Below are 27,098 nucleotides of genomic sequence, written 5' to 3'. Positions count from 1 at the left end.
AACAAAAGAGAGGAGGAGGAAGGCCTATCCCCTTCCCCCGGTTCCAAAACGGAATAGCCTGTTTGAGAACGGAGTGGGCTTTTACAAAGGGCCTCGGAAAATGATGACTCAGACCCTCTTGGCCTGCATAATGAGTTGTACTAGAGTAAATAAATGGAACATGCAGCACTGGCAGGTTTTCCACCAGTATATAGTAGGCAGAATATTGTAATACGAAATACTGTGGTCCAAATATTGACTACAGAAATAGCGTGAAGATATATAGGCATGCATAAGTTTACATAACCTAACACAAATGTATCTTCAAGATATATACATCTTCAAAGTACCTGGTTGTGGAAATAAGAAAAGTAATGTGTACTTACCTACATATTTATACCTTCATAATATTCTTGAAGTCGATATTTAGGCCATAATATTTTTGTAAAAAAATATAGTTTCTGACGAACAATCATGCTGGCAAAGAATGGCTGAATGCAGTAGTAGGTGATTTTAGCACAGAACATTTAATCATGTTTTTCAGTGAATTTCTTGCTCTTGATAATAATTTACTTTGTCGGCTGCACATAATTCCTATAGGGAAAGCCCTACACGCAATGCGTATGCCCTCAATACTAACACCATCAGCACTGGATGCGGGGAATGGCCATCGACTACGACATGTCCCCATACCCTCGCTGTCCTGGTCATGCCCTGAAGGCACTCACTAGAGTAGATAGCCGATGTAATGCCTTGTGTCCAGTTCCCATGCCCTTTTGTTTTTCTTCAGTCTGTGAACCTAAAATTTCAGTCACAGACCCATGAGCACTTTATAGGGCCCAACACTTATGACATTACAAATCACATAATTTGTCACATCACAGTGCATGGTAGAGTGTTGAGGTTTAGTTAATGTAGTGTGGCTACAAAATTTAATGAAGAGTGTATTTACAGAGTGCCGCTCTAGTACCTAGAAATTACTGCATGTATTTTAGAATTTACCTTTTTTCAAGTTGTATTAAGTTTAAGTTGCGTTAAGTTTAAGTTGAGCAGTATTTCTTGGGCACTTTTGTGTAAAAAAATAAATAAATAAAAGATTGTACATGGTGGGGTGGCCAACCATCATGGCCATGTGGATGTGATTCACAGAGGCTCTGCATTCAACCCTGCAGGCCCGCAGGCTATCAGTCAGCTGGCCCACAAATTTCTCAGCCAACCATGAGTCCTGAGTTGGGGGATCATCCACAGATATCAGCGACTTGTTTTGTGCAGTCCTTACCTTAAAGCGTCATCGAGATTTCCCTGCGGCCTCTCCGGCGAGATGGCAACATGGTGGCACCCGCCGAAGACCTGTGACTGCAGGGGACAGGAAAACCTCTGCAATGTGGGAGGACCACTTGGATCCCAGAGTCAAGGCAAGCAGTGACGGAGTGGCAATGGGTTGGGGGTGTCCACAGTGCCTTAACGGACACCCCTGATTGGCCAGTGCCTGACTCAAAAATGGCACCTGATTTGCATCGGCTAACGCCCTTACTAGAAACAGCCCCGTGACTGCAACTCAGTGGATTTCTTAGGTGAAATGCTGCTTTCCAGAGATTGACTTGGGGGGGGCGATACATTCCCGGGGCAGCATTTCCCCTGATGCTACATGCTTTAGTGCCCCTTCTGACTCTCACTGCTCGGCCCTACACCCAGCCTCCTGAACCAGGCTGCCTGAATTTAACTGCTGCTACATGAGGGCTTAGATGCAGTTCCCTCACCCAGCGGAGGCCCTCAAGAGTATGGCTTGAGGGCGGAGGGTTACCCCTGGGTGAATGCAGTGGATTATGAGGAGGGATGGAGCTCGGCGTAGACAATATTTCACCCCTACTTTAAATCTTCTACAACTGCAAACTCACCACATCTCATGCCAAGCCCCCCCACTCTGGAACTACAGCACTCTTTCCCTTCCCTGAGCACCATGCAGTGGACCTCACCTTTCCTTCTGCCTACCAGGCCCTCAAGCCCTCTCTGTGAAGGAAAGTGGAATCTCAGGAAGAGGTGCTGCTTCACCTGCCTTGCCTGCCACATACTTACATCCTGACTATACTGACTTCCTAGACCATGGTCATCATCGGCCGTCGGAGGTGCTGACCAACACTCCTCCTCCTCTGCCTCAGGGAGCCTCAAACCTGTGGGTGATGTCCTGGACTATATTTAATGGCCTCATGACCAGTGGTCGTAAGCCCTTCGGTACAGGGTGCCAATATGCAACCAAAGAAGGCGCAGCCCAATTGGGTGCCCATTTACTTCTCCCAAGCCACAGCTAAAACTTTGGGTGACTTTCCACACCCTGGTGAAAACATGACCTTGATGAAAGACTACCAGCTGTCCTCTCTTTGTGACTTCAAGAATGTACTCTGAGAGGAGCTAAGGGCAGGTTAAGCTTCCTTGCTAGAGACCCTCACAGCAAATATTAATGTCAGACTTGCCACACTAAAGGCTGATGTTGATTCAGTGGGGGCATGCACACTTGATCTCGAGGAGAAATGTCAAGAACTGGATTAGAAAATATCCCTGCTGGCAAATGAGACGGAATGCATGTGAACAAAACTGTTGGAAATTGGGTTTCTGGCTGGCTATGGTATGCACCTAAGCCACGCAGAACCCACCACTCTAGTCAGGGCAAGTAATTTACACACCAAAGATAACTTGTGCTCACCCCTGTAGCTTGGCAAAGAGCAGTCAGGCTTATCCTCAGAGCAATGTGTAAAGCATGTGTGCAACACACTCACACCAGTGACACAATAAATAATATCATAGACCAAAAATACTACATGATTCATAAATACTGTGCATATTTTGTCACAACTGAATAATACTCATTATCCTGGCAGTGCCAGTAGCTAAAACAATATATATTCTATCATCAGGGCATGTAATGCAGCAGTTTGGCTAAGAAACAACCAGATCACGATCCATAAGCACATAAATCACCATATGTATACTTTGCAAGCTATAGTTTGTAGACTGGCAGAAAAGGCATGCATACACTATGCAGGTTGTAGCCTCTATAGTAATGGAAACTACATGATTGGAGGGCTGGGAGAACCCAAATGCCTTGTGGGCTATGGCCGATCACTATATCCATGGTGCATAAAGCCCAACCTCAAACTGGGCTTCAGCCTGAGTCCAAGGCTGGTAGGAGTTTCTAAAGTGTGTCCCTTTGACATGAGTGTGGCAATCCTCAGTAATTCTACCAGGGCCGCACTAGCTCGAAATGGCCCCCAGGTCTGGTCTCTGCGCAAAGGGCACACATGCTGAAGATTGGAGCTAAGGGAGACCTCACTGGGTCCCCTGCTCACTGCATCAATCAAAGGCAGCTGCCTGTGAACGTGCAGTGCAGCCGTGTCCTGTAAAACTGGTGGAGCTCAGCTTGCCACGTCTCCCTTGACAGGAGGGGTAATGCCAGAAGTTTGCTCCGGCGATGGATGTAGGCAGGCTACCAATGATGAGGGAGACTCGCCAATGTGATCCTTCAGCACAGTGGCCCAGACAGAGGAAGGGCCTCCAAGAGCCGGGCCAGAGAAAACACATGCTACTCTGTGTGGCGGCCTCAGTACAGGAAGGGGCCTCCAGAGGGTGTTACCTAAGGGTGATGGCATAGGAGAGATCACACACCCTTTTTTTCTGGTTCTAGAAAAGGCATTCTTCACATGTTTCTGAAAAAAGCCCTCAGCACATGCTCCTAATTTTGAACTGGAGAGCGTCAGGGCAGTGCTCACCACGTGCTAGTCTTCCAGGAAGGGGTGAGAAAATAAAGCACTCACTATGCACTAGTTGCAAAAAGGAAAACTATAAAGTGCTTTCTATGCACTATTTTGAAGAGAAAAGATCTGTCAGCCTCAGAACCCTACGGTAGTCCCCCTGGCAAAGGTACTCTGAGGGGGCAGGGTCATCCAGCAAGCCCCTGGAGAACACTTAGTGCGGGAAACAGAGTGGAGTAGCAAGCAGCTGGCCAGCACACATGGAAGGTAGTTCAAATAGTGGCTTCTCCTGGCAAAACAGCAGTCCTCAGGCAGAGCAGAGCCAGGGATCAGCTGGTAGCAGGGCAACAAAACAGAAAAGCAATTCAGTGAGTCCTGTAGGATACCCAGCAAGTAGCAGGCAGCAGGGCAGAAGAACAGTCCAGGTGAGTCCTTTGAGCAGCGCAGCAGTCCTTCTGACAGAAGTTCGGTCCCAGTTCCAAAAGTGCTCTGTAGACATGGGGACAGAGCCCCTGTACATATACTCAAATATGTCTTTGATGTAAGGGGTGACGTCAAAGGAACTATTTAAAATGTACAACAAACCCCTTTCAACCCAGCCCTGGCTCCAGACATTGGTAGGAGATAAATCAGGTCTTTGTCTGAGGGCAGGACACAACATATTTACATGAAAGGTGTGAATGACCTCTCCCCCTCCCAGCCCAGAAATACTATCAGTATGCAGATGAATGCATATGTATCTCCTGTCACACCTAGCCCTTCCTGTTTTGCGGCTGTCTGGCAAGTATGCACAAAGTGTAACTATCACTCAGTCCTAGATGTGGATTGGAGTCAGACTGCAAAACACAGTGTTATAAGCGCAGAGAAATGCCCACTTTCTAAAAGTGTAATTTCCAACATAGTAATGTAAAAGCCAGCTACACCAGTAAGCAGGATTTCTCACTACCATTCCAAACAAACCAAACATTGCCACGCTACTCCTTTCAGATCAGAAATGACCACTTAATAGGATAAATTAGACTTTGCAATGCTGACCTATAAGAACAGCAGCCATCACAGTAGTGAAAAATGAAATAGCCTGTTTGTCCCTACTAGGACATGCAAAACATATAGATACACGTCCTACCTTTACCTTTTGCCCATAAGGCTACCTAGGGCCCCCCTTCGGGGTCATTTGGGTGTAATAAAAGGGAAGTTTAGGCCTTGGCAAGTAGTTTGAAATGACAAGTCAAGGTGGCAGTAAACTGTGCATGCAGGAACTGCAGTGGAAGCCCGGAGACAGGTTTGGGAAGGCTACTTTTCGGGGTGGAGCACTGCTGGCCCACTAGTAGCATTCGATTTCAGGCCCTGGGTATATAGTATACCACTTTACAAGGGACCTACAGGTAAATTAAATATGCCAACAGGTGTAAACTAGCTATACCATGTTTTAGAGGATGGAGCAAGTGCACTATAGCACTGGTTTGCAGTGGTAAAGTGCCCAAAGTCCTAAAGCCAAAAAAAGCGGGTCAGAAAAATAGGAGGAGAAAAAAAGCAACAAGTTTGGGGATACCCTGCAGAAAGGGCTGTTTCCAACAGCAGGAGTGTTCTAATCCTTTTACAAAACCCTCTACACTGCTGGTACTGCAGATAAACGTACACAACTACAATATCAATAAGAGGTGTCCCTCCCTAAAATGACACCTACACAGCATGAAAGTCTAGAAGAATCTATTAATGCGGATAAAGTTCAGAAGATGACAGAGTTCTTTAAACTACACGAATCTCAGAGACCTGATGGGCTCACTCCTTAGTTCTATAAGAGTTTTAGCTGTGACCTTGTGCCACATCTGACTACACACTGTTTCACTAGAGTGGTCCTTGACAGAGTCAGACACATATTGGATTCATACGAACACAGTGGTGTCAGGATCAACGATTTGGGATATCTTATGAAAACATAGATCGGATTGCCAGGCCAATGCCTACTTAAGTACATAGACTAGAAAGACCCTAAAAGTTTGGGATGAGGCAACCTGACTACACAGCCTGACGACTTTTCCTCACCTTACACTTCCATACATTACAATGCGGCTTTATCACCGGCCTTAAGCCGGGGACCTTTCAAGATGTGGCGAAAGGGAGGATGTCTAACTATATCAGACCTTTTCCATAGGTGAGAAATCCTTATGTTTGATAATTGTTGCCGTGGTTTAAACTTGCCAATCACAGAGCTCCACTATTACAACCAACTAAAACATTTAGTGATGCTGCTAGAGGTGAGGCAGGCCACCACCAGGAATCTACTACTCATAGAGAAATTTGTGCAGTGTCCATAGGGGTACCGGGGTTGTATTTCATTTCTGTATTCGCTCCTGGCCTTCTCTGTCAGTTATGCTGCTCCTAGATACATGCCTCTCTCAGACTAATTTTTATGGACAACGGTTACCACCGATCAATGGAAGACACTTTGATGCAATATCCCCAGATCAATAAATCAATGGGGTTAGGAGACACACACTACAAGGTCCTTTATGATTGGCACCTACACTCATCCAAACATATTTTTTTTCTTCCTGGGACATCAGATAGATGTTGGAGAGGATGTGGGCTCTTGGGAGATTTTCACCACATTTGGTGGGACTACCACGCAATCCACCCTTATTGTTTGGAGATCTTAGCACAAAGGAGGGAGATTTTGGGCTTCCCTCTACCACACACACACCGGAGTTTGTCCATCTAGGCTTACGAGACACATCCCTTAAACATCAAACAGCCGCAGGCTGATCTGTCTTATTGGTTGGCCTGGGAGCAGCTAAGATGGCCCTGGTGGCTGCCTGGAAGAAACCTGAAGACCCTCACTTTCTCAGTGGCATGCCCATCTCTGGCATGGCCTCACTGTGGAGCGAATGACTGACATATTCACTGACTTTCAAAAATGCTTCAACTACAAATGGGGCCACTTGGTGAAAGATCTGTACATAGGCATCCTGCCCTTTCATGCCCCTCACGTATGGGAGTGCTCCATCTGTTCCAGCTGTAGGCATCCATGTCCTCTGGTGGAGTTCCTGACCCCGCTAAGTTTCCACAGCTCCGCCGAATTCACCAACTTCCACTTCTCACAAACAAGATTCCTTTCAGTCTATCCCTCACATGCACATAGTTTTGTTTCTCTGTTCCCATTGTTTTGGGATGTTGGGGGTTTATAGGGCATGGATGTGATTGATTAGGACATGCTGAATTAAAGCTTTGTAATGAGTTTATTGTTAAACAGTTTGTACATCTGTGGTCTGAAAATCAAGAAAGAGAGTTTGAGAAAAAAATGTACATACACTGCACTACACTATATTTGTGAGATATAATCTATTGTAGTGTTTTTAAAAAAACATATTTATTTTTTTAATGTTTTTAATTTCCTAGGAAGTACCGTGGTAATCTGTAAATGTAAAAAAATATATAGAAACTTATAAATATTTTTTGCTACGTATTGCCACTTTACTAATAATAATCAGAGAAAAATGTAAAACCTGATATTTACCTACATAAAAGCCCCTAACTCAGACTACAGCCTAAATGTGATAAAAACAAAATAGCTGCTTTTGATTTATGTCTTTAGCCAATCACATAATGACTTGTCATCACCATTTACTGCATGATTTTGCAAAATCTCAGAAAACTACAGCAACAACAGATATAACTAAGTTTAAATGCCTTATAACTGTAAAGTGCTTACCTACTTACCTCTGCTACCCATACATATCATCCGCACATGATAATATATAATCCAGCAAAATTTCATGCAAATCTGCCCAGCCATTTGGCTGCTACGTGCAGCACAAAAGACTATGGAAAATGCATTGAAATAAAGATGTATTTTGGGACGCGCCTTTTTTCTTTGCACCCCCTCGATGTCATAAGTCATATCATTTGAAATGTCATCAGTGATGTCATTAGTGATGTCACTAACCATGTGATGAGTGATGTAATATATGAGGACATAAGCAGTGCATTACGGAGGTGCAAGTTATAGTTAGCTCAGGTAACTATAACTGCTGAATTTCTATGGTTTTGTATGTATAAAAGGTGAGCCGAACTATAACATCTCTGTAACCTTTGTTTTTTTAAATTTAATTTCTATGTTTTTTTTAATTCTAATTTCAAACTATAATGTCCCTGTAACCTTTGCTTTTTCCAGTGAAAATGTATATATATGTCACTGAGCCCAGATACCGGAATCCCAGGGCTTACAATAGTGGCAGTCCAGCGTGGACCCGGAAATCCAAACAAATATCACACAAAATCCTAAATATTAGAAGAAAATGCTCGGACACATTTGGAATTTCATATGTTCTTTTAGTAAAATGATACTTCCTCCCAAGGAATATATAACCTAGTGGAGATTGCCACTAGGTAGTTATAGTTAGGACCTAGTTTCTATATAAAAAGCGTTTTTTATTTGCCTATCTGTTCGGCACCGCTTGACGAATCTTCACTAAACTTTCCAAAACAATTTAACAGTCAGGTCAGCTGCTGTCTGGAAAGTTTTGGGGTGATCCGTCAAGGAGGGGCCGAGTAAAAGGGGGGTCCCAAAACACATTTTCGATATTCATTTTTCCATAGGATTTTGAACAGCGATAGAGATAAAACTACTGGACAGAATTACACCAAAATTGGCAGAAAGGTATGTCCTGGTCCAGAAAGAGTGCTTGTTTTGTTTTTATTTAATTCTGTTCAGTAGTTTTTGAGAAATTAAGTGAAAAACACATATGTATATCTAGGGGTGCATAGGATTCCCAAGACCTCCAGATCTCATGCTGAGACCCAATTGGGTAACAACTCTTCAACAAGTAAGTATTGTCAGTTATCTTGGGACTAGGCTGCTGAGTCCTAGAAAAAAAGTAAAAAAAAATTTAAAAAAGGGGCCATGGTACAGACACTCTGACCCCTTAGATCTGGTGGTGGAGTTCCAGAGGGACTTCCCAGGTCTAAAAACCATTTTTTTTAAATGTTCACCGCAATTGGTGGCGGATCCATTAAACTGACGATTTTTTTCAAAAAAAGAATGTGCTTCATTTTTTTACACCCTGGGTGGGCCAAGTCCCAGAGGGATTTGTTTTATGGAGTGCAAGGGGGACCACCACCTTGCCGGCGTGACATTTCTGTTTGCTATGGCTTGGCTGCAGCTTTGCAGCTGCAGCCAAGCCACGGCAAACACTTTGGTTTTTGACAGTGGGAGCTGTCAAGTAGGTCCCGCTGTCCAAAACTGAAACATTCATCTCTGTTCCCTGCATGCAGCCACAAGTTATAGTTACCTTAGGGTGCGGGCTATAGTTACTTGAAATAACTCTAATTGCTGAAATTCTATGGTTTTGTAGGAGTACATTCAAACCTAACCGTAACGTCTGTGTAACTTTTGTTTTTTTCAGTGACTATATATATATATATTTATATTAGATAGTAGTGGTCATTACTGTTTAGTTATAGCTAAGTCAAATATTCCATGGAAAAGGTATTTTTGATTTTCTTAACTTTGGTGATGTTTCACAAATCTGCATGAAACTTTTCTAATAAGGATTCATACACTTTGTCTTCTTCATGGGACATTCTGCGCCTTGTCAAGCAGGGTGAAGAAAATGTTGGGTCTCAACATGTGATTTTCTATGTTAATTTCCATAGGAATATTTGCTCTCCGATAAAGACAAAGCAGTTGAATGGATTTACACCTAATTCGGCAAAAGGTTGGAAGTTTACTCAGGAAGTATGTTTTTGTGGTTTGGCATAAATCTGCTCGTCCATTTCTGAGAAATTAGCATTTAAAGAGATGCTTGGGTTTTACATGAAGAGATTAACCATTAGAAAATGTTACAGATATCTGGAAGGCCATAGGCCAGGCTCTACGCCCAACCCACACTGAGCATGGCCGATGGTGCCCCATGGTGGTTTGGGTGTAATGGCTTGCATAGCAGACCAGGCCCTGTGGCCCTGTGGCCAGCCCGGGCCAAAGGCTGTGCAAAAGTGGGGTTGGATGGTTGGATGAGCCATGATGGTTGGGAACTAGGCCTGGCCTGCTTAAAGGCCCTGCAGCTAGTCTCCACTACACCCAACATCTGGTGCGCACAACTGAGGGCTATGCAAATTTGGGGCTGGATGCTTCATGGGGGCTGGGCACAGGGCCTGGTTGTAGCATGGGTTGGCCCCTTCAGGCTGGTTAGACGCTTTGTGGCTTTGAAGCTCCGAAGGACCTGCACAATGGGGGTTGGTCACCATGTGGTCCACCCTCACTGTGCATGGTCAAAGGAACTCAATAAGGTTTGGCCAAAACCTTAGCATCACTGAGATTGAGGCAGATGTTTTTCATTCATGATTCAATGCTACCCAAGACACTATATTAGCTTAAACTTGAAATCACTGTGGAAGAATTTCCAATAATGCTCTCACCGTCAACTGCATTTTAGTGACTGTCTGGACTGTATTTGTCAAGATTTTGAATAGCGGAAATTTATGATAGTTGAAAACTACGGGGGTAAGAAGAGATCAAGGTGGATTGCAGTGAGAAAAATCCATACTTAGCCCAGCAGCTCTTTGGTGTTAAAAAACAAACAAAACATTAGACTTTGACCTTATGGCACAGGATTCTACCAGAGCATCCACAGTAAAATGAAAAGGTGGTGTTAAACCTTTGACAGAGCTGTGTGTGATGGGGAGATCTAAAATCCGAAGTACAAGGGTATCCATCAAACAGTCAGGAAGGTCTGACCCATTCCAGATCATCAGGATAGCCAGTTACTGCATTTGACTTAGGTGCATCTCACATAAATATTCTGAAAATCTAGTATACATATAGTCCTTCTGGACTTAATTTGGAGGCGAGTACTACAGAAGATTATCCAACTTTGCAGATAGCTCTTTCAGACTATCTTGGCCAGACCTACACCCCATCTGAATTGAAGAAAGGAGTTTTGTGTACACTATGAAGGTATATATCCGCAATGTATTCTATGTGTTTCAATACTTACTGAGTTTTTTGACTGTCTTAACATTTGCAAAATTCAGGGGATTTCCTGGATAAAGTCATTTATTGGAACTGTTAGAGTTAGTGGGTTTGTAAATAGAATTCAATTGCCATTCAATGTCAACATCTCATGGTTGCTTTTTGACTGGTCGCAAGCTGAAACATACAGTTTGCTAAGGGGGACGTTTTCAGAAGACATGCTTTAACAACTGGATGATCAAAACCCATCTGATATTAATTATAATTAAGAAAGTCTCAACCTATAGTTGGCTATTAAGACTCAATCTTCTAAATCCAGTTCTATGGGAAGTAGCAATGGTATATGTTAAAGTAGATATTTTTAGTTTGTAATGATGAAAACTAGAGAGGCAATTAAAAGAAATTACTGTCACCAAAAACAGAGCCACCCTTAATATGAATACGCAGCTCAGCATTATTCAAAGAATAATTTTGAGAATGCAGGATACATGATGCTTGGTAATAAGAAAATAATGCACTCATGTTGGAGAATTATTTTGTGAGAGAAGGCCTGAAATCATGTCATACCCATGTGGCAAAGGAGAGGAGTTTGCTCCTTAGAGGTTGATATAACAAAAGATGCTGAGGCAGAATCGGCAAAGCCATTGTCTAAAACATTTGAATTTAACACACATAGAAGGAATTCATAATGTGTTTCCATAAAATCAATCAGAACTGAAAAGAAAAGAACATTTGGAAATGAATCTAAAACCATATTAACTGAATTCTTGACAAAAATTGCACGTAAGTCAAGATAATGCTTTCCAATAGTGGACGGCCAATGCTCAGATCTTTGAACTAAATTCAGAATCTGCCTCCTCCATACCCCACATCAAATTACCATTTACTCTTGAAGTGTAAATGTGCTGTAAATTTGGACATTCACTATAGATTAACTTAAGGTGCTTTATTCCAATAATTTGGTTTAATGAATGAAGCTGAGGATAAAAAATGCCCTGGACTGTGGTACTTCAACATACAATTTAAAGAGGTTTGGGGGTTGATAAATAAAGTACGCAAGGCAGAATAGACATTGTTTCACAATCTATAAGTAAGGAAAACAACAATCATATGAAACAAATGTAATAATCTGGAACCCCAATTTATTACCACTTTTGAACTTCTTTTATTGTACATGGCAAGTTCAAAGAGACACATTGTTATCATTTTTGTCTCCTACCTTACAACCTTCGCATGTGATGACACCGTAGTGGATTCCAGAGGATTTATCACCACAAATTTTGCATGGTATCACTTCAATTTGTGCTAAAATAAAGAAAACAGATATTTTGATACAGAGTCCTTTTTTAATTTACCAGTTGTTGACTGTCTACAACATTGCATATGAAGTATTTTAGAAGGTTTAATGTGCAATCAACAAATGTTTTTATCTCCAGGTGATTTAAGTGAATTGCTGAATGATATCATGAATAATAGAAAAATACCACTTACAAAATATTAACGCTCGATTCGATTGAAATTGACTACGTAATGGCAAGTAGATACCCGTTCCGTTGGAACGTTCTATGATTAGGGGCCCTGTTGCATGACTGGTTCAAGTAGTGTACCTGGCACAACTGTGGTGCTGAACACAACAGGGTCTCCAATATCTAGTCACAATAAAAAAGAGGCCTCAACAAATCTTAATTTCACCACAACACTTTTTTGCGCTTTCTGTTTGAGGTACATACCCCTGGTATCCCTGAAAAACAAAAAAAGTGATTTTTGTAGGGTATGCCAAAAAGAGATGAAAGGTAGTTTAGTGGAGAGTTTAAGAAATGTCAACATCTCTGTGTAGTGGAAAGAGGTTTTTTTCAGTAAACGTTATGACCTAAAAGCCCACACCTTCTTGAATTTTTATTTCATGGAAATGTTTCTACTACTGGAGTAATGGAGGGTTAGGTTTCTGCATTTGAGGCATTTGCGACGCAAAATAGGAAACCGACGTCATCTGAGCCCGTATATTTAATCAGTTAAGGACTTGGGGTTCTAAGAAGGTTGTAAGAGGGCCCAAAAAATGCAATACAAGTAGCCTCACGGACTGATCATTATGGACGGGGCCAACACTGGCAGCAGAACGAGAGCTGTACTTGCTGAACTTAAGTTGGCAAATCAATCCCTAGCCTACAAGAGCACTGTAGCATTGAAAAGTGGGCACCCAACCGATGTGCCCCGTGCATAAATAGGCATATGATGGCAGTGTTCACCAGGTGCAGGTGCTCGTTTCCCGCACATGCTTCATACTCTTGGTAATCTTTAATTAAGTTAAATCATTCCTGATGTACTAAACTGCCGATTTGAGGAAACAACATAGTTGAAAGCACTGTTTTCGTTTCATGAGGATATAATTATCCTAATTATCCGCTTTTATAACATTTTTCATTATAGTAATAAAGAAAATCCCAAGATGCATAACACAACACTAATGTAAAAGTTGATACCTTAGAAATAACAAACTCCTGTACTATTGGTGACGGGGTGCCAGTGGCATTTGTTGCTGGCTTTTTACGCTGTTTTTAGAAATGGACACAAATGGCACACCTGACACAGAAATTATTGCAGATTTAAAGAAACCTTTAACGTTTGATCTGTACACCCAGTTTTCACAATATGTTGCATATGTGCGACAATGCTGAGCACTGCATCTGCTTTCAAAGTTATGCGCTCACAATTACCGTACACACCACATTACAGGGAATGTTATTCGCGACACCGCACGCATTGATGGACCTGTCGACTTTTCGCAACCACTTGAGAGAGCACAAGCACCAAAGCTGGTTGTGTACTCCACTAAAAACGTAAGTCACATTCATAAAATGTAATTTACATTGTTAACGCAGGTGGGCAGTGTGGCTGCGTTAGGGTTCTACATGAACCCCGAGTTAGCAGTTTCCTCAATATTTAGGTCTTTGTAGAACAGCTTTAACTACACATCACAAACGTTTTTCACTCAGTATATCCTGCAGGAAAACAATAGTCAAGGGGCACCATACAATATTCCGTGCTTTGCCTCTAAGATTAAATCACACTTGATATACTTTAATTAATAGCATCAGTACATGGACATCCATAAAGGCAACCTACTTGGATGCACACCTAACAATGATATGCCACAATTTAGTGCAAACTGACTGCGACTCTAATGAATGATGGAGGTAAGAGAGAGAAACAGTGATTGATAAAAAATAAAAATCTCCGCTTTTAAATACATTGCCACCATTTTGCAAAATGTGTTAATACACCGTCTTATATATTAATGAAATCAATTATCAGTGAAGCTGTTAACACTTTGATGTGCAAGTGTACCTCATTTCACAGGAAAAAATAACAACTGTGCACCACACTCTTAAATTTGTGTGTAAATCAGCTACAACTTTTGGAGCCTATGTTTTGAAATACATAGTGATTGAATACATTTCTGACATTTGCCTGTTTTCGCGAATTGTGTGTGTGCAGACACAGCAATGGCACATGTGTATGTTTCCGGAAATAATGAAGTGTCTCAAATATTTGTTTCCTATTCCCTTTTTATTAAAATATGCTCATTGAAAATCATTCCTTCCTGCGTTCCCAGGCTGTGGAAATAGGAAGACTTTTGTGTATTTCGCCACATATTGTGCACCACTCAAAGCTGATGCATTCAGGTGCAAATTTAGCAGAGCGTTTTAGGGCTGTCATAATACACATGTAATCATGAGGCACATTTGTAATTTCCAGCCAGAACGCATGTTTATTCAGTGGTTAAATGTTTTGTGAGTCAGGTCCAGGAGTAAGTACATTTTTTGCTAGAAATTCACGAGAACTCCGCTCCCAAGTTTCGAGTAAGTGGAAAGGGCTACGCCATTATTTCACCTTTTTGTAAGTTATGAAGCAGTTCTGTCGAATTCACTAACAGCATTAGGCATGCACTGTAGTTTAAGCACAAAACATTTGCATAATATAAAACAGACACGTTATTTTCTAAAGTCTGCATTTATCCCAATATTAGGACATCGGTGTCAAGAACGCTCGATTCTTCGAAATAATGACGTGGCTCAAGCCCTGCTCAGGACTACTGAGATCTCATCCATCAAGAGTTATTCACATATACACCTTGATTACATCTCGTCTTTAATTCACATGTACACAATTCACACCATTCACACAAACATAGAGCGCAGTCCATTATCCTAGCAAGTTGGCATCAACTGAGATGAAGCAAAACATGTAAGTACACAGCTCAGGTTCACTGATCGACAGTGCCACAGGCATCTGAATAAATCAAACCAATTAAGAGCCCTCCGGACTAATGAATGATGGATTCGGTGCTCTGATGTAGTCAAACTAATTAAAAGAAACTAGAGTGTCGGGACCCAGGCTTCCGAGGCGCTCCGAGTCGATATGCATTACAGTTAATTGACTGACAGAGCAGAACACATCCTGGGAAGATCAAATCCATTAGGGTTTTTACAGAACTGCAGCCTTCAATAGGGGAGATGGAGATCAGATTGGCTAACGTAAAGGTAAGGCGAAGAGAACCAACTTACTTCAAAACAAAGGATTTCAGAGTGTGCTGTAAAAGATCTGAGATGCACAGTTTAGCAATTCCCATGTACACCTGCACTGGGACCTCGAAACCCATACCTTTTCCAGATACACCCCATACCTTTGTGCTCTTTTTCTTGCAGAGAGGACTAACCCAATTGTCAGACACTATACGCGTTCTCTCTACGGTGAAGATCTTTCAAGACTGGCTTCAAGGGCTGTTACTTTCGTGATGCTATGGGAGAAGTTCTCTAGCCCTCCACGTGCTAGTGGATCTGAAAATGCTTCTCTGCTCCTCATTGGAGAATTATTCTAAGTTTGTCCCATGTTGCTGTAAGAAGGGTTCTCATATTCCCAACTTCTGAGTGACTATTGAGTATTACACAATGAGAGAGCCTTGGACTCAGAGGGAAAGAAGAGAGACCTTGGATACAGTGGTAAACCTGGGTATTGCAGACATCAAAGTATGCTTATAATCAGAACCTGCAAACACAGATGCATCTTTGGAAAATTATGAATTCCCCAGGCAACAAGTGTCATCTCATATAACATGCATCCCAGCACATCCTAAATTGATGCAGAGGCATGTGACAACTAACAGTGATAACATGTATGCTGTTGTGGGGGTCTATCACGTTAATGGATGGAGGAAACTTTCTTCACAAAAGGGTCTGCTGCTGCAAGCCCTTTGTGTGATCTTGAGTTCGCTGTGTTCTTGCCTGCTCTGTGAATTGACCAATCACTTTTCAAGGTGTTTGAAGAGTGAAGATTGAGAACTAATAATATCAATGCACAGTGTACCGGTACATCACTTTCCACTACTGTGCAAATTTAAAGAATTGAAGAAGTGAGGAAAATATCAACACTATTACATAAATGGTTGGTTTTTGAAAAATAGTAAAGTAAATGGTTCATCTTTAATTGGAGTATTACAGAGGCCACAATAATTAGGGAAAGTAAAATAGAATAAGTACATGCCCTCATTCATAGTAAAATATATTAATATAGACATAGCTTAAAAATTAAAAAAATATATTTGGTTTATCTCTTAGAAGACATTTATTGACAATCTGGCAAGTTAGTTACTGGGGTGAGCCTCCAAGTGAGTAACTAGGAGTTTGTCGCTGCTCATCTTTAACAGTAAGAAAGCCAGGAAGCTCAGGTCTCATGCGCCTTTTATATACCACAACATTCAGTGCTTAATTTGAGCTGGTAATTTCTGGTGCGGGATGCCAGCACTTATTTTTGAGGGAAGGCACTTATTTTTCTGTTACAAGCATTTACAGCGAGCAAAAGACACACATGGGAAAGACGGAGGAAGATAAAAACGAAAAAGTGTCACAAAGGGAGAAAGCAGAAAGCTTTAAGAGTGAGCTGAAGGGCATAGAGTTGTTGTAAATGAATAAAGAGGCCAGGAAAGGCTTCAGGATTACCTGCCTCAGTATTTCGTGCTCGCACATTCAAAGGCAACAGACAGAAGCTTCAGAGGAGCGCTTTGGGCACCAGCACGTTTCTATTTACAAATTAAGCACTGACAACATTACATTACATGGGACAGTTAAGCAAAACGGTGCAGAAGGTAATGAATGAACTACACATAACCCTGGTAGGCGGGGTGGAAATTTTAATCTACAGTGGCTCTGTCGCTTAACTCTTAGGCTCTGTGATAACTTTAACACTGTTGTTCCTCTGAGAAAGTGAAACATACTTTGAATACCAAAGTATTAAGATTTGATGCTAGTAACTAGTCAAGGCAGTCTGTGGCTTGTGTGTACTATTGCAAAACACCAAGCTCAGTGTAAATGTTTTCTGTTCCTGACCATTACTCTGAAATACGCCTATAAAATGTATATTTACATACACATGTTAACAAGGAAAACCTCATAATGTTATTATTTTTGATAGGCCTGGACGACCGCCATGAGTCTCAAAATGAACGACAAAAAAAGTTTGTTATTGTTTCAGAGGAAGCCTCTTTGAAAGTGCATTTGGGTGAAGGTACTGATGTTTTTTTTCTTTAAGCATATGAAGTTAATTCAAAGCTGGGTTAGAGTTTAATTAGCCTGGATTTATGTTGAGGATATGTGATCTGTGATTTCTATATGTTCATATTTAACTTCTATTTGATTTATGATTGACTGTTTGAGATACGTGTGTTTTAATGTTCATAGACGTCAAAGTTTTTATCTCGGTTTGCCATCAGGTACCTAATAATAAATAATCTCCATAATTTGACTTTGGTTTAAAAAAATTCATTAGTCGAAATATCGTCTGTTTTAAACAAGCTGGTGGACGAATGGAAGGCTGGCGACAAAGGGTCCTGTATAAACAACGAACTAGGAAAACAATGTATTTCTAACATTAGTCGCTGTAGCAATGATGGAGACACAACAGCATCTAGAAGCAGCCTATGTTCAATGCGCAACCGCAACCAAACATGCAAAAAAAACAAACGTACTATAAACAAACTGAATCAGGGTTCGGTATTCATTATGTAGGTCATTTTAAAAGTGTTTAGGGCATGGTTGAAAATCATCCCACTTTAAATATTTTTCTGAAAAGTACAGTCATTAATCATGCATTCAATATTTTTTTCCCTGAAACGTACGGTCACTCATCACACATTCAGTATAAAACACCCTGCTTCCCTGCCAGCATACTGTCATTGTGCTGCGTCATTTGTGCTGCGCCATTTTTGCTGACGGGCTTTTTTGCTTGCTGCCTGCTCTAATTAAACAGCGCGGCAGTTGTCAGTGGCGAGAAGCGTATCGACGGGGTGGAAAGGGGAGAAGGGACACGGGGACATCTCTCGCAAAGCAAAAACAAAAATACAAAATTAAGCATCAACCAACGCGGGGCAAACAACACCTGTGTCGCAGGGAGTCGGTGTTTTCCTCACCAGTGAAATGCCCGCAAATCTTCACTGACGCTATGACGCTGCTTTATTTCTCTGTACTGCAAAGTTCTGCTTTTATCCCTATCTACCCACCACTACCCTCCGCTCCTGTGATGCTGCTCCATCAGAATATGCACCTGGTGGCGCTTCTCTGCCTTCGGTCCACTGCTTCTGTTAATCAATCTTGGCTGCTTCCTTCAGTTGCATACAAACATTGGGAAAGTTAGTGGACGCATGGGCATAGCTATCAATAATGCAGCGGCTGACTTCAAATGTAGATGTTTTTCACTATCAAAACAGGGTATGAGCGTCCCTTTCCTTAGCTTGCATTAGGTTATATGGCATTTTTGCCTTGCAGCTGAATGGCTGTTGCTTGCAATTCACATACTGAGCAACACTTATGGGCTTTTCCAGTGCTAGTTTGTTTTCTTTCTCAACAGCGAAAATAACTTTCTCTGTGAATAAAATCCTTAGAGTGCTGTCTGAATGGATGTTTTGTAATACAAAGGTATGAAGGCGGAGCCTTGGGCTCCGTTATGCCTTTCTCTTACTGGGGTCTGTAAAAGGAATCATAACTGCAACTCTGCCACTGAGAAAGCAGGTAAGAATATCATAGACAAACATTTTAAATCAACATTCAAACTCCAAAAGTACAGCAGACAGGAAAGCAGCTGTTTTTCCTGACCAAAATACAAAATTATATAGAAGTTAGTAGGGCTGCCAGAGCCTTAAAAAGTTAAGAGAAGCAACAACTGGTGTACAAAGGGACAATAGGCCATGACAATGCAGAGAGTAGCACATTCAAATCTGCCCTGAGACACTCCCACCAAATGACCTGAACCACTAAATGAGCCACTGTGGTGAACACAATGATTCCGGCTCCAACAGAAGCAAATAAATCTTTGCCATTGCGGAGGAATTCACCTTACCAGCAGCCACCTTCAAGCTGATCTCGCAGGGTCTCTAAACAATACTGCTCAATTCTTCACCAACAACATTACTGTCATTTACAGCAACTTCAATCTGCAACTGAACTGACAGATCTCACCAAACAACTAATGGTCTTATCCAAAGAACCAAGGCTAACCACATGGCCCATCATCCACCCAGAAGAAACTGTCCCCACTATGAAGTCCATCCACTTGGGGGCCCCATTAATCCCCCACCCCAACCATGCCTACTCCAGATGACTGCAAGCCAACAGTGCCATGCTCACACACATTCTAAATGCTTTCACCTCTTCCACAAACTTCACAGATGCTTGGAAACACACAACTTTCCTTCCATTGCACACCCTTCAATGCTCGCCAACTACAGACTGTCCTCCCTGCTACCATTCCCACTCAAGGTCTTAGAGAAAATTATCAACAAAAGACTCACCGAATACCTCAATGACCACCAATTCCTAGACACCACTCCGTCTGGTTTCAGACCCAACCACAGCATGGAAAATGACATACTCACTGCCATGAATGACATGTGCAGGATCTTGGATGGAGAAAACATGGTAGCCCTTATACTCTGCACCTTTCCACGTGTTTGACATGTTCTCCCACCCCATCCTCATCCAATGCCAACATAATATCGTAATCCAAGGACATACTGTGATGGATCTGCGCCTCCCTTACTGACTGGAAGAACCCAGCCAGTCAACCTGGCACAGTACACCTTGGATGCTCACATCTGTGGAGCTCCATAAGGGTCCTCCCACACCGAACCCTCTTCAAAGAATACATGATCCCTCTAGCCAGCATCCTCCACTCATGACATCAATGTCCTCTTCTAGATTGATGACACACATTTCCTTTCCCTCACGGACAAGAACCCCAGTACCTGGATCAAGTTCAATGCCTGCATGACTGAAATCGCCCACGTGATGAAGCTGAACACCAACAAGACCAAAATCATGACCTTCGGAAAGAGCACTTCAGAGTGGGACTCCACCTGGTGGCCAACAGAGCTAGAACTGACACCCACCTACACCAGCTATGCCAAGAACCTCTGGATCATCAACAACAAACTTAAAATGACCATTCAGGCCAATGTCAATCCAGCTTAATGCTTCCATTACCACAAGATTTTCAAATGGCTCCCAATCAGCACCCAGAAAACGAATAGGCATACCCTTGTCCCTTGAAAGTTGGACTAGGGGAACTCCCTCTATCCTGGGATGAACAAAAAACCTCACCAGAAAGCGGCAGACTATTCAGAATTCCTAAGCTAGAATAACTTTCAACCTCCCACACCACCCTCACGTCAGACCTACCTGAATAAGCTCCACTAGCTCCCCATACACAAACAAGTACAATTCAAACTCCTCATCAACACTTTCAAGGCACGATGTAACACTAGCCCTGCATCCCACAACAATCGCATATCTTTTCACAAATCTTCCAGACACCTCAGCTCGTCCACACTTCCATACATCCCATGCAAATGGAAAACCAGATTCGATGGTTGAGCCTTCTCCTACTTCACTCCCAAAGAGTGGAATAACCTGCTGCTACACAAAAGAGACTCTTCCTCACTTCTTGAGTTCCTCAAGAAGCTGAAGATATGGCTTTTCAAATAGTCCTACTAGGCCCTAGGTTTGGCTAGATTCACACCTGCTCAGTGCCAGGATACCATTCGAAGTGATAGTGTGCTCCACAAATCTACATAACATAATATATAACATAACATAAAACACAACACAACACATAAGATAATGATCTGGTCCTAAAAAACACTGTAGCAAATGAATAATAAAATTAGCATACATTCTAAGGAGCTCTTGGAGACCTGCTCACCAGCAAAATATTATATGGGAAAGACACAGGCATGCTGCAAATATGGTAATGGTACCCATCAGGGGAAAGGAGAACAGTGGCCGTGAATGAATACATGACTAAACTAAACATGTTTTGCAATCTGCTACCATTAACTGGGTGTCTTGGAGCTGATAAGGGGTACCAATTTCATGAGGCTAATTAAACAAACAGGACTAGGAGGGAGCTCTAATAAAAGCACTGAATGCTTTGTACCAAAAAATTGTCAGTAGGGGATCATTCTAAGCTTTTGCAGCAGTGATATAGTCCTCCTGTACAGCAGAATGTGAGCAGATGTAGGTGATTATTAATCAAGGAGCACAGAAATTTGAATGGGGTGGCGTAGATGATGAAATGAGTAATAAGCAGTGGTTCTCTGTTGTGGGAGTGAGGTAAAATAACACATACACTGCAATAACAGTAAATATGTAATAACTCTTTATTGGACCATCCATGCGCCACCAAGACCAGATCCAACTGCTAAAGACTCTTCCAACATAGAACACAGAATGTGACATGAACAACAACTCCTGACCAATGAAAATAAAGATACATAACAATCATCTTCAAAGGATTATGGAATCAAGAGTATAACAAACCTAGTTGTAGAATATAGAATGACGCAAAGTATAATACTTAAGACGCTAACTATGAACTTACCACAGGAATGCTCTATTAGAGAAGCATAATTACTTAAACAGAGTGTGCTTCACCAGGTGAAGCCAATACAATATGTCCAGCTTAGGAGAGTCATTGGCCGGGGGGGGGTCACAAGCCACTGCAACCCCTGCAAGGCAAGGGGACCTCTGACCCTTCGTGGCCCCCCCAAGCCTTGAGGGAAGCTCCCATTCAGCCCAAGGCCAATTAATAGCTGTGATACATGTGAGACCCATGGCCCCTCTTCACATTCTTTTGGGCAACTTCATTATTTTCCGTTCTGCCACTGGCCATGGGTGTGTTGTTTGAGGCCAGGATGAACCATGCATTAGGGTTTTGAATGAGTTGGGGTTTACATAACAGATATTTAGGAAGCCCAAGGAATAATGAGGCACCATAGTCAAGATGTGAGAGTAGGATGGATTGTGTGACAGACCTGCAGTGTGATGGATAAAGTAACGGTTGAACTTATCAAAGTGTTTTCGTGAGTAAGATGCAGGTGTGTTCAGAGGTCTGAAGAAAGAAAGAAAGGAAGAAAGAAGGAAAGAAAGAAGGAAGGAAGGAAGGAAGGAAGGAAGGAAGGAAAGAAAGAAAGAAAGAAAGAAAGAAAGAAAGAAAGAAAGAAAGAAAGAAAGAAAGAAAGAAAGAAAGAAAGAAAGAAAGAAAGAAAAGTCAACTGCAACTTGGTGTGGAGGGCATAACGTTCCACAGGCCACCAGTCATCATTCCAAATATGGAGTTTGCATATAAAAATCTAAATTCCTGCCATCTCACCATAAAACCATAACAGAGCAGGTTTGATGCATAGACAAATGTAAACTCATGTCCTGTGGTGGCAGAGTGTCTACTCAGGTAGTCCTATTGTCGGGAGTCTTTATCAGAACTGTTAGAGGAAAACTACAAAGTGCATCATTTGTATTTTGTGACATTTAATGCAATTTTCACTTTGCAGAAGACTGCCATAGGGGAACGATTCTGAGGTATTTTCTGCTCAAACCTCCTGCTTGTCTATCTTGTGTGACCTTTGTTTGTGAGGTATCCCTTCCATGCTTGTTTCACTCGAGATACGATAAAACGATATTTCATGAAAATGTGCAAAATTTTTAATAATTGTGAATTTCACACACTTTTACTTAAAATAACTCCTCCACAGCTCATCCCTCCTTAACGGCTCATAATTACACACTGTAAACACGAAGGGCCTGATTCACAAAAGTAACTTACACTTTTTGAGTAATTTACCCTTTTAGTAAGTTTACACTTTTCCGCTTCCCACAAAATCTACAGGCACATTAACTTCAAAAGTGTAGCTTACATATCTCCACCAAACTGAAGACGCTGAAAGGTTTACACTTTTAACTAATTTACACGTTTGAGTAAGTGTACTACTTTTTGGCTATTCACAAAATCCAAGCTTAAATTTACTCCAAAAGTGTAGTTTATACTCTGATTTCCTGGCTAGCCAAACGAAGTAAACCTACTCAAAAGTGTAATAACTCAAAAATGTAAGCTCCTCTGTGAATCCGGCCCTGAGCTTTTATGGGACTTTCAACTCTTTCACTCCTTGACATTCTTGGCCCCTTCCACTCATACGCTGAAGATACCTTGCTGAGGCCCGAACTTCTTACTATTTATCCCTGAAGCTTCTAGTTTTTTCAGTGTGCCACTGTCTTCGTGCATTTCCTGTTAGTCTACATGCTTCATATAAACAGTTCATGAAAACCCGCTTTCTACGGCTTGCAAGGTAACTCACTTAGGTAAGGTTCTGTGATGAGTTCCTGAGGGCATTCGTTTGAATCGTAGCAAGCTGACTCTGGCCCGGATGACAAATGGACTGAAAAATGAATTCTCTTGTACAAATTATGACTCCTGCAGAGTTTAGGGCAACCTGTAATAACCAGGAGTGACAAAGTATAAACCTCTGCAGCTTTCCACAGGTATATCAGCAGCTCAGACCTGTCGATATTTGACTTGGAAAGCGCCTGCAAAATACCAGGGCATGTCAGAAAATACCAGGACATGTGAGAAAATACCAGGGCATGTGAGAAAGCACAATAATCTTCATTGCCCTATATTGAAGGATTTTACTTGTAGTATGTAATACGTGATATTTATTCATTCGACGAATACCAAGCCTTAGGGTGTGATAAATATATCATCCCCCACTGGGGCACTCGTAAGCCCGTCACCCTTCAGAGAGGTGGGTGTGAATATTGAAAAAACAGAAGTAAGACAGTAAATTGAGATTGTTTTTCATTAATTTCTATATTTTCTTATATTAAATATTTTCAGTTCTGTAACTAAACAATTATATTTCAGTTTAGTATTTATTTTGAAGTGTGCATACATAATTTAAGAAACGCAAACAATGTGCTTAACCATGTGTTCAACTCGGTTTCCACCAAAAACTCTCCAACAACACAAGCGCGATGGCTAAATCATTGATACACTATTCGAATGAGTGAGCATTTCAGGACAAGGGGCATGTACTTTCAAGTAAGATCCTCTAGTTGAAGCGAAGTACTCACTTAGCCAACCACAATCCCTTGGTACCATATTCTTTCAATAATGTGCCTTTCCCTTCATCAAATCTACAGTGTCTGAATGGCAGTGCGGAGCTCATTGCTGAATGAGTTAGTCAACACCGCTCAGGCCTTCCTGTCGCTATTCGTGAAAGAGCAGAGTAACTGCAGGTACCACACCATAGGGAATTGTTCAGTAACTGTTCAAAGCAGAGGAACAAAAGTCAAGGTATTCCTAGAAACATCTAGAATGTCTGTAAGTAACACCAGGTGTACCAGGTTTCCTCTAAAGATTTAATGACATACATCGTGTGTGTGTCACATTCCTGGTTGTGCACAGCAAAGCTTCATGCTCTAATTAGAGGGGTGCAAAGTTTTTTTCATCTTTCACAAAAGTATATGGAAAATCATGCAACTACTTGAAGGTTGGAAAGTTTTAGATATTAGTGCATTTTGGTAAAAAGTGTGGTTTTTACAAACAGCATTGCATACATTTTTATTAAATATTGACAAAATGAATTTACATAAGACATACTTTGCAAAGGAACAGTTGGCGTTCCTTCCAATGCAATCCAAAAAATGCGCTTGCATGAAAAATCCTGCATTATTTCTTCATTGAGCTGAGACAAGCTCAGCAAACCGTAAACTTCGTAGGAAAAAAACTGCCTGCTTTCCAACTGTTCTGTGATCGTTTAGAATGAACATGATAATTTGCCATTTGTTGAAATTAATTTTGTATTCATGAAAAAACCATTGCCTTGTTGAAGGCGAACCAGTAAATTTAGAACCAAAAGGCTAAACTGTGATCTTCACAGAACGTCACGGGTGATAAAAATTGGGCACCCCCTGGTTCTTTTGCCATTTAGCCAACTTGGAGCTTCCTGTTATTGATAGTACTGTTTTCATTATGGGATCTTGAAATAAAACACTGAAGTATTTATGAGGACACAGTGGAGTTTATTAAAACTCTATTTTGTAGTATGTAAAGAAGTACTAGCACAAAATGTTATTTACAAACCTACATGTGCAGATTTCAGGTCTGCCTCGCTTAGCGTTTCTAAGCCTTTGAGGAACGTGTAAATGTGGGAGGGACAAGGGAAAGTGGTTGAAAAATGGTGAATACTTACTACTAAGTGGGAGGGGTTTATGGAGGAGTAAAGAGTGGTTTAGAGAAGTTTAAGGAGGGATTTAGAGCGGAACATTCAAATGGAAGCATGCTCCCACAAAACAGAAGGACATTGCAATACACAAGCCACACTTCTAAAGTTATTACAGCCCAAAAGGTCCCAACACAGAAGGCACTGTACTCCAACCCTGCCTTGGAGTAAGTCCAGTATAACACATGGCCACTCAATAGTACTGAAACTTACTACCACAGAAAATAATGGTGACAGGGACTTACTGTAACACTTCATAGGAATTACATTTATTTATTTTGACTTTTAAGTTAAATATATAATTTTTACTACAAAAAGTGTGGTTAAATTAAAAATTAAATAATTGATAATTGTGAAATATAATCATAAACTTATTTTTGTAATTATTAGAATAAACTAAAAATTACTATAAATGAATACAAAACACAACCTTAATTACATTTTCTAAACATTCATTAAACATTAAAATACTTGGGAGAGTTATTTATTTTGATTAAAAATGAATACATTTAAATTGCATTTGTCATTTTAATAATTTAATAAACATTTCGTTTGTTTAGTGAATGTACTGTAACATTTTATTAATTCTAGGTTAATAATTATTTTAAAGTAATTTACTTTTGTGTAAATTTGATATTCAAATATTTTTAAAATCTCTTTAAAATTATGAATACTGGTTATTTTTTATCTATATACTTTCACATAGACAGATCTCCACAGTGATGGTGGAGATCTGTCTATCGCAGTGTAACTTTACACTCATAAAAACTGTATAAGATGTCTGCATCCGCTGATTTAAGGGAAGGAGACATGTAAGTGTACATCTAACTGTATGTCTAAACTGTGAACTAGTAAATAGAAATAAAGTGTACACTATCGCTGAGATGCAAGAGTATATTTATATGTGATTAAATCTACCTTTGAGACTAGGGCTCGTTGGCTTTTACATTAAATAAAGCTACTGATGTTCCAAAGAGTATTATCCATCTTTAACTTTGAACTGAAATCTTGTTTAAATATAATATGGTGTACAGAGAAGTCTTGGACAAAGAATTGCAACAAAACTTGTCAGGAGGCATCTGTATATGCAAGTGCTTCTGTGATGATGAAGGACAATAAAGAAGATGGTATGTGCAATTAAAATAATTATTTGAGATGCTACAGTCTATATTTGACACACATGGGACCTTTGGGAATGAACAAATCTCTGTATTAAATTATCTGTGTCCCATTAAACAGTTTAAACATTTTTCTCATGCCCCGCAAGTGCATCTGAACTGTAGGTTGGAGTGGAAGAAACCAATAAGGGTTTCTTAGCCCATTGTAACTATGAGGACCACACACACCTAATGCCGTATTTTGTCCACTATGCACCACTTAGCTCGAATAACTATTATTTAATGGGGCAAATTCACAGTGTCACTCTGGAAGAAGTCTAATCCTCAAAATTATGCCTACCTACGGTGATACAGCTTCACCTACCAGACCTTACAATGAATATCTACGTGGCTGAAAGGAGCCCAAAGCAATGGTAAGACCACATTGGTGAGAATAAGGAGGAAGTAATCACTGTGGACTTTTGCCTGGAATATTCACTCATGGTAATCACTGCTAAGGTCAAACATGCTTATCTAAATCAAGGATGAACTAGATTAAATAGAAGACACATACCAAAGGTAGGAAACTGGCACCGTCTTTGTAGTACCCCCCCACACACATACACATTTTGACTGATATCTGATGCTAACTTGACTGAGTATGTGCTGGGATCCTGCTAACGAGGCCAAAGCATGTGTTCTTT

The 27,098-nt window shown here is 41.1% G+C and overlaps 1 protein-coding gene across 1 annotated transcript in view; it reads right to left on the bottom strand.

Annotated features, from left to right (window-relative positions):
- The window catches only part of RORB (RAR related orphan receptor B), a 413,952-nt gene that overhangs the window by 139,977 nt on the left and 246,877 nt on the right, over nt 1-27,098 (bottom strand). The window contains exon 2 of the mRNA XM_069229117.1: nt 11,915-12,000. Coding sequence (XP_069085218.1) covers nt 11,915-12,000 — 86 coding nt within the window. The remainder of the gene's footprint in view (nt 1-11,914; nt 12,001-27,098) is intronic.

Source organism: Pleurodeles waltl, chromosome 1_1 (assembly GCF_031143425.1).
Source record: "Pleurodeles waltl isolate 20211129_DDA chromosome 1_1, aPleWal1.hap1.20221129, whole genome shotgun sequence".
Taxonomy (NCBI): domain Eukaryota; kingdom Metazoa; phylum Chordata; class Amphibia; order Caudata; family Salamandridae; genus Pleurodeles; species Pleurodeles waltl.
The sequence above is the reverse complement of the archived record's forward strand: the minus strand, read 5'-3'. Positions and strand labels throughout refer to the sequence as shown.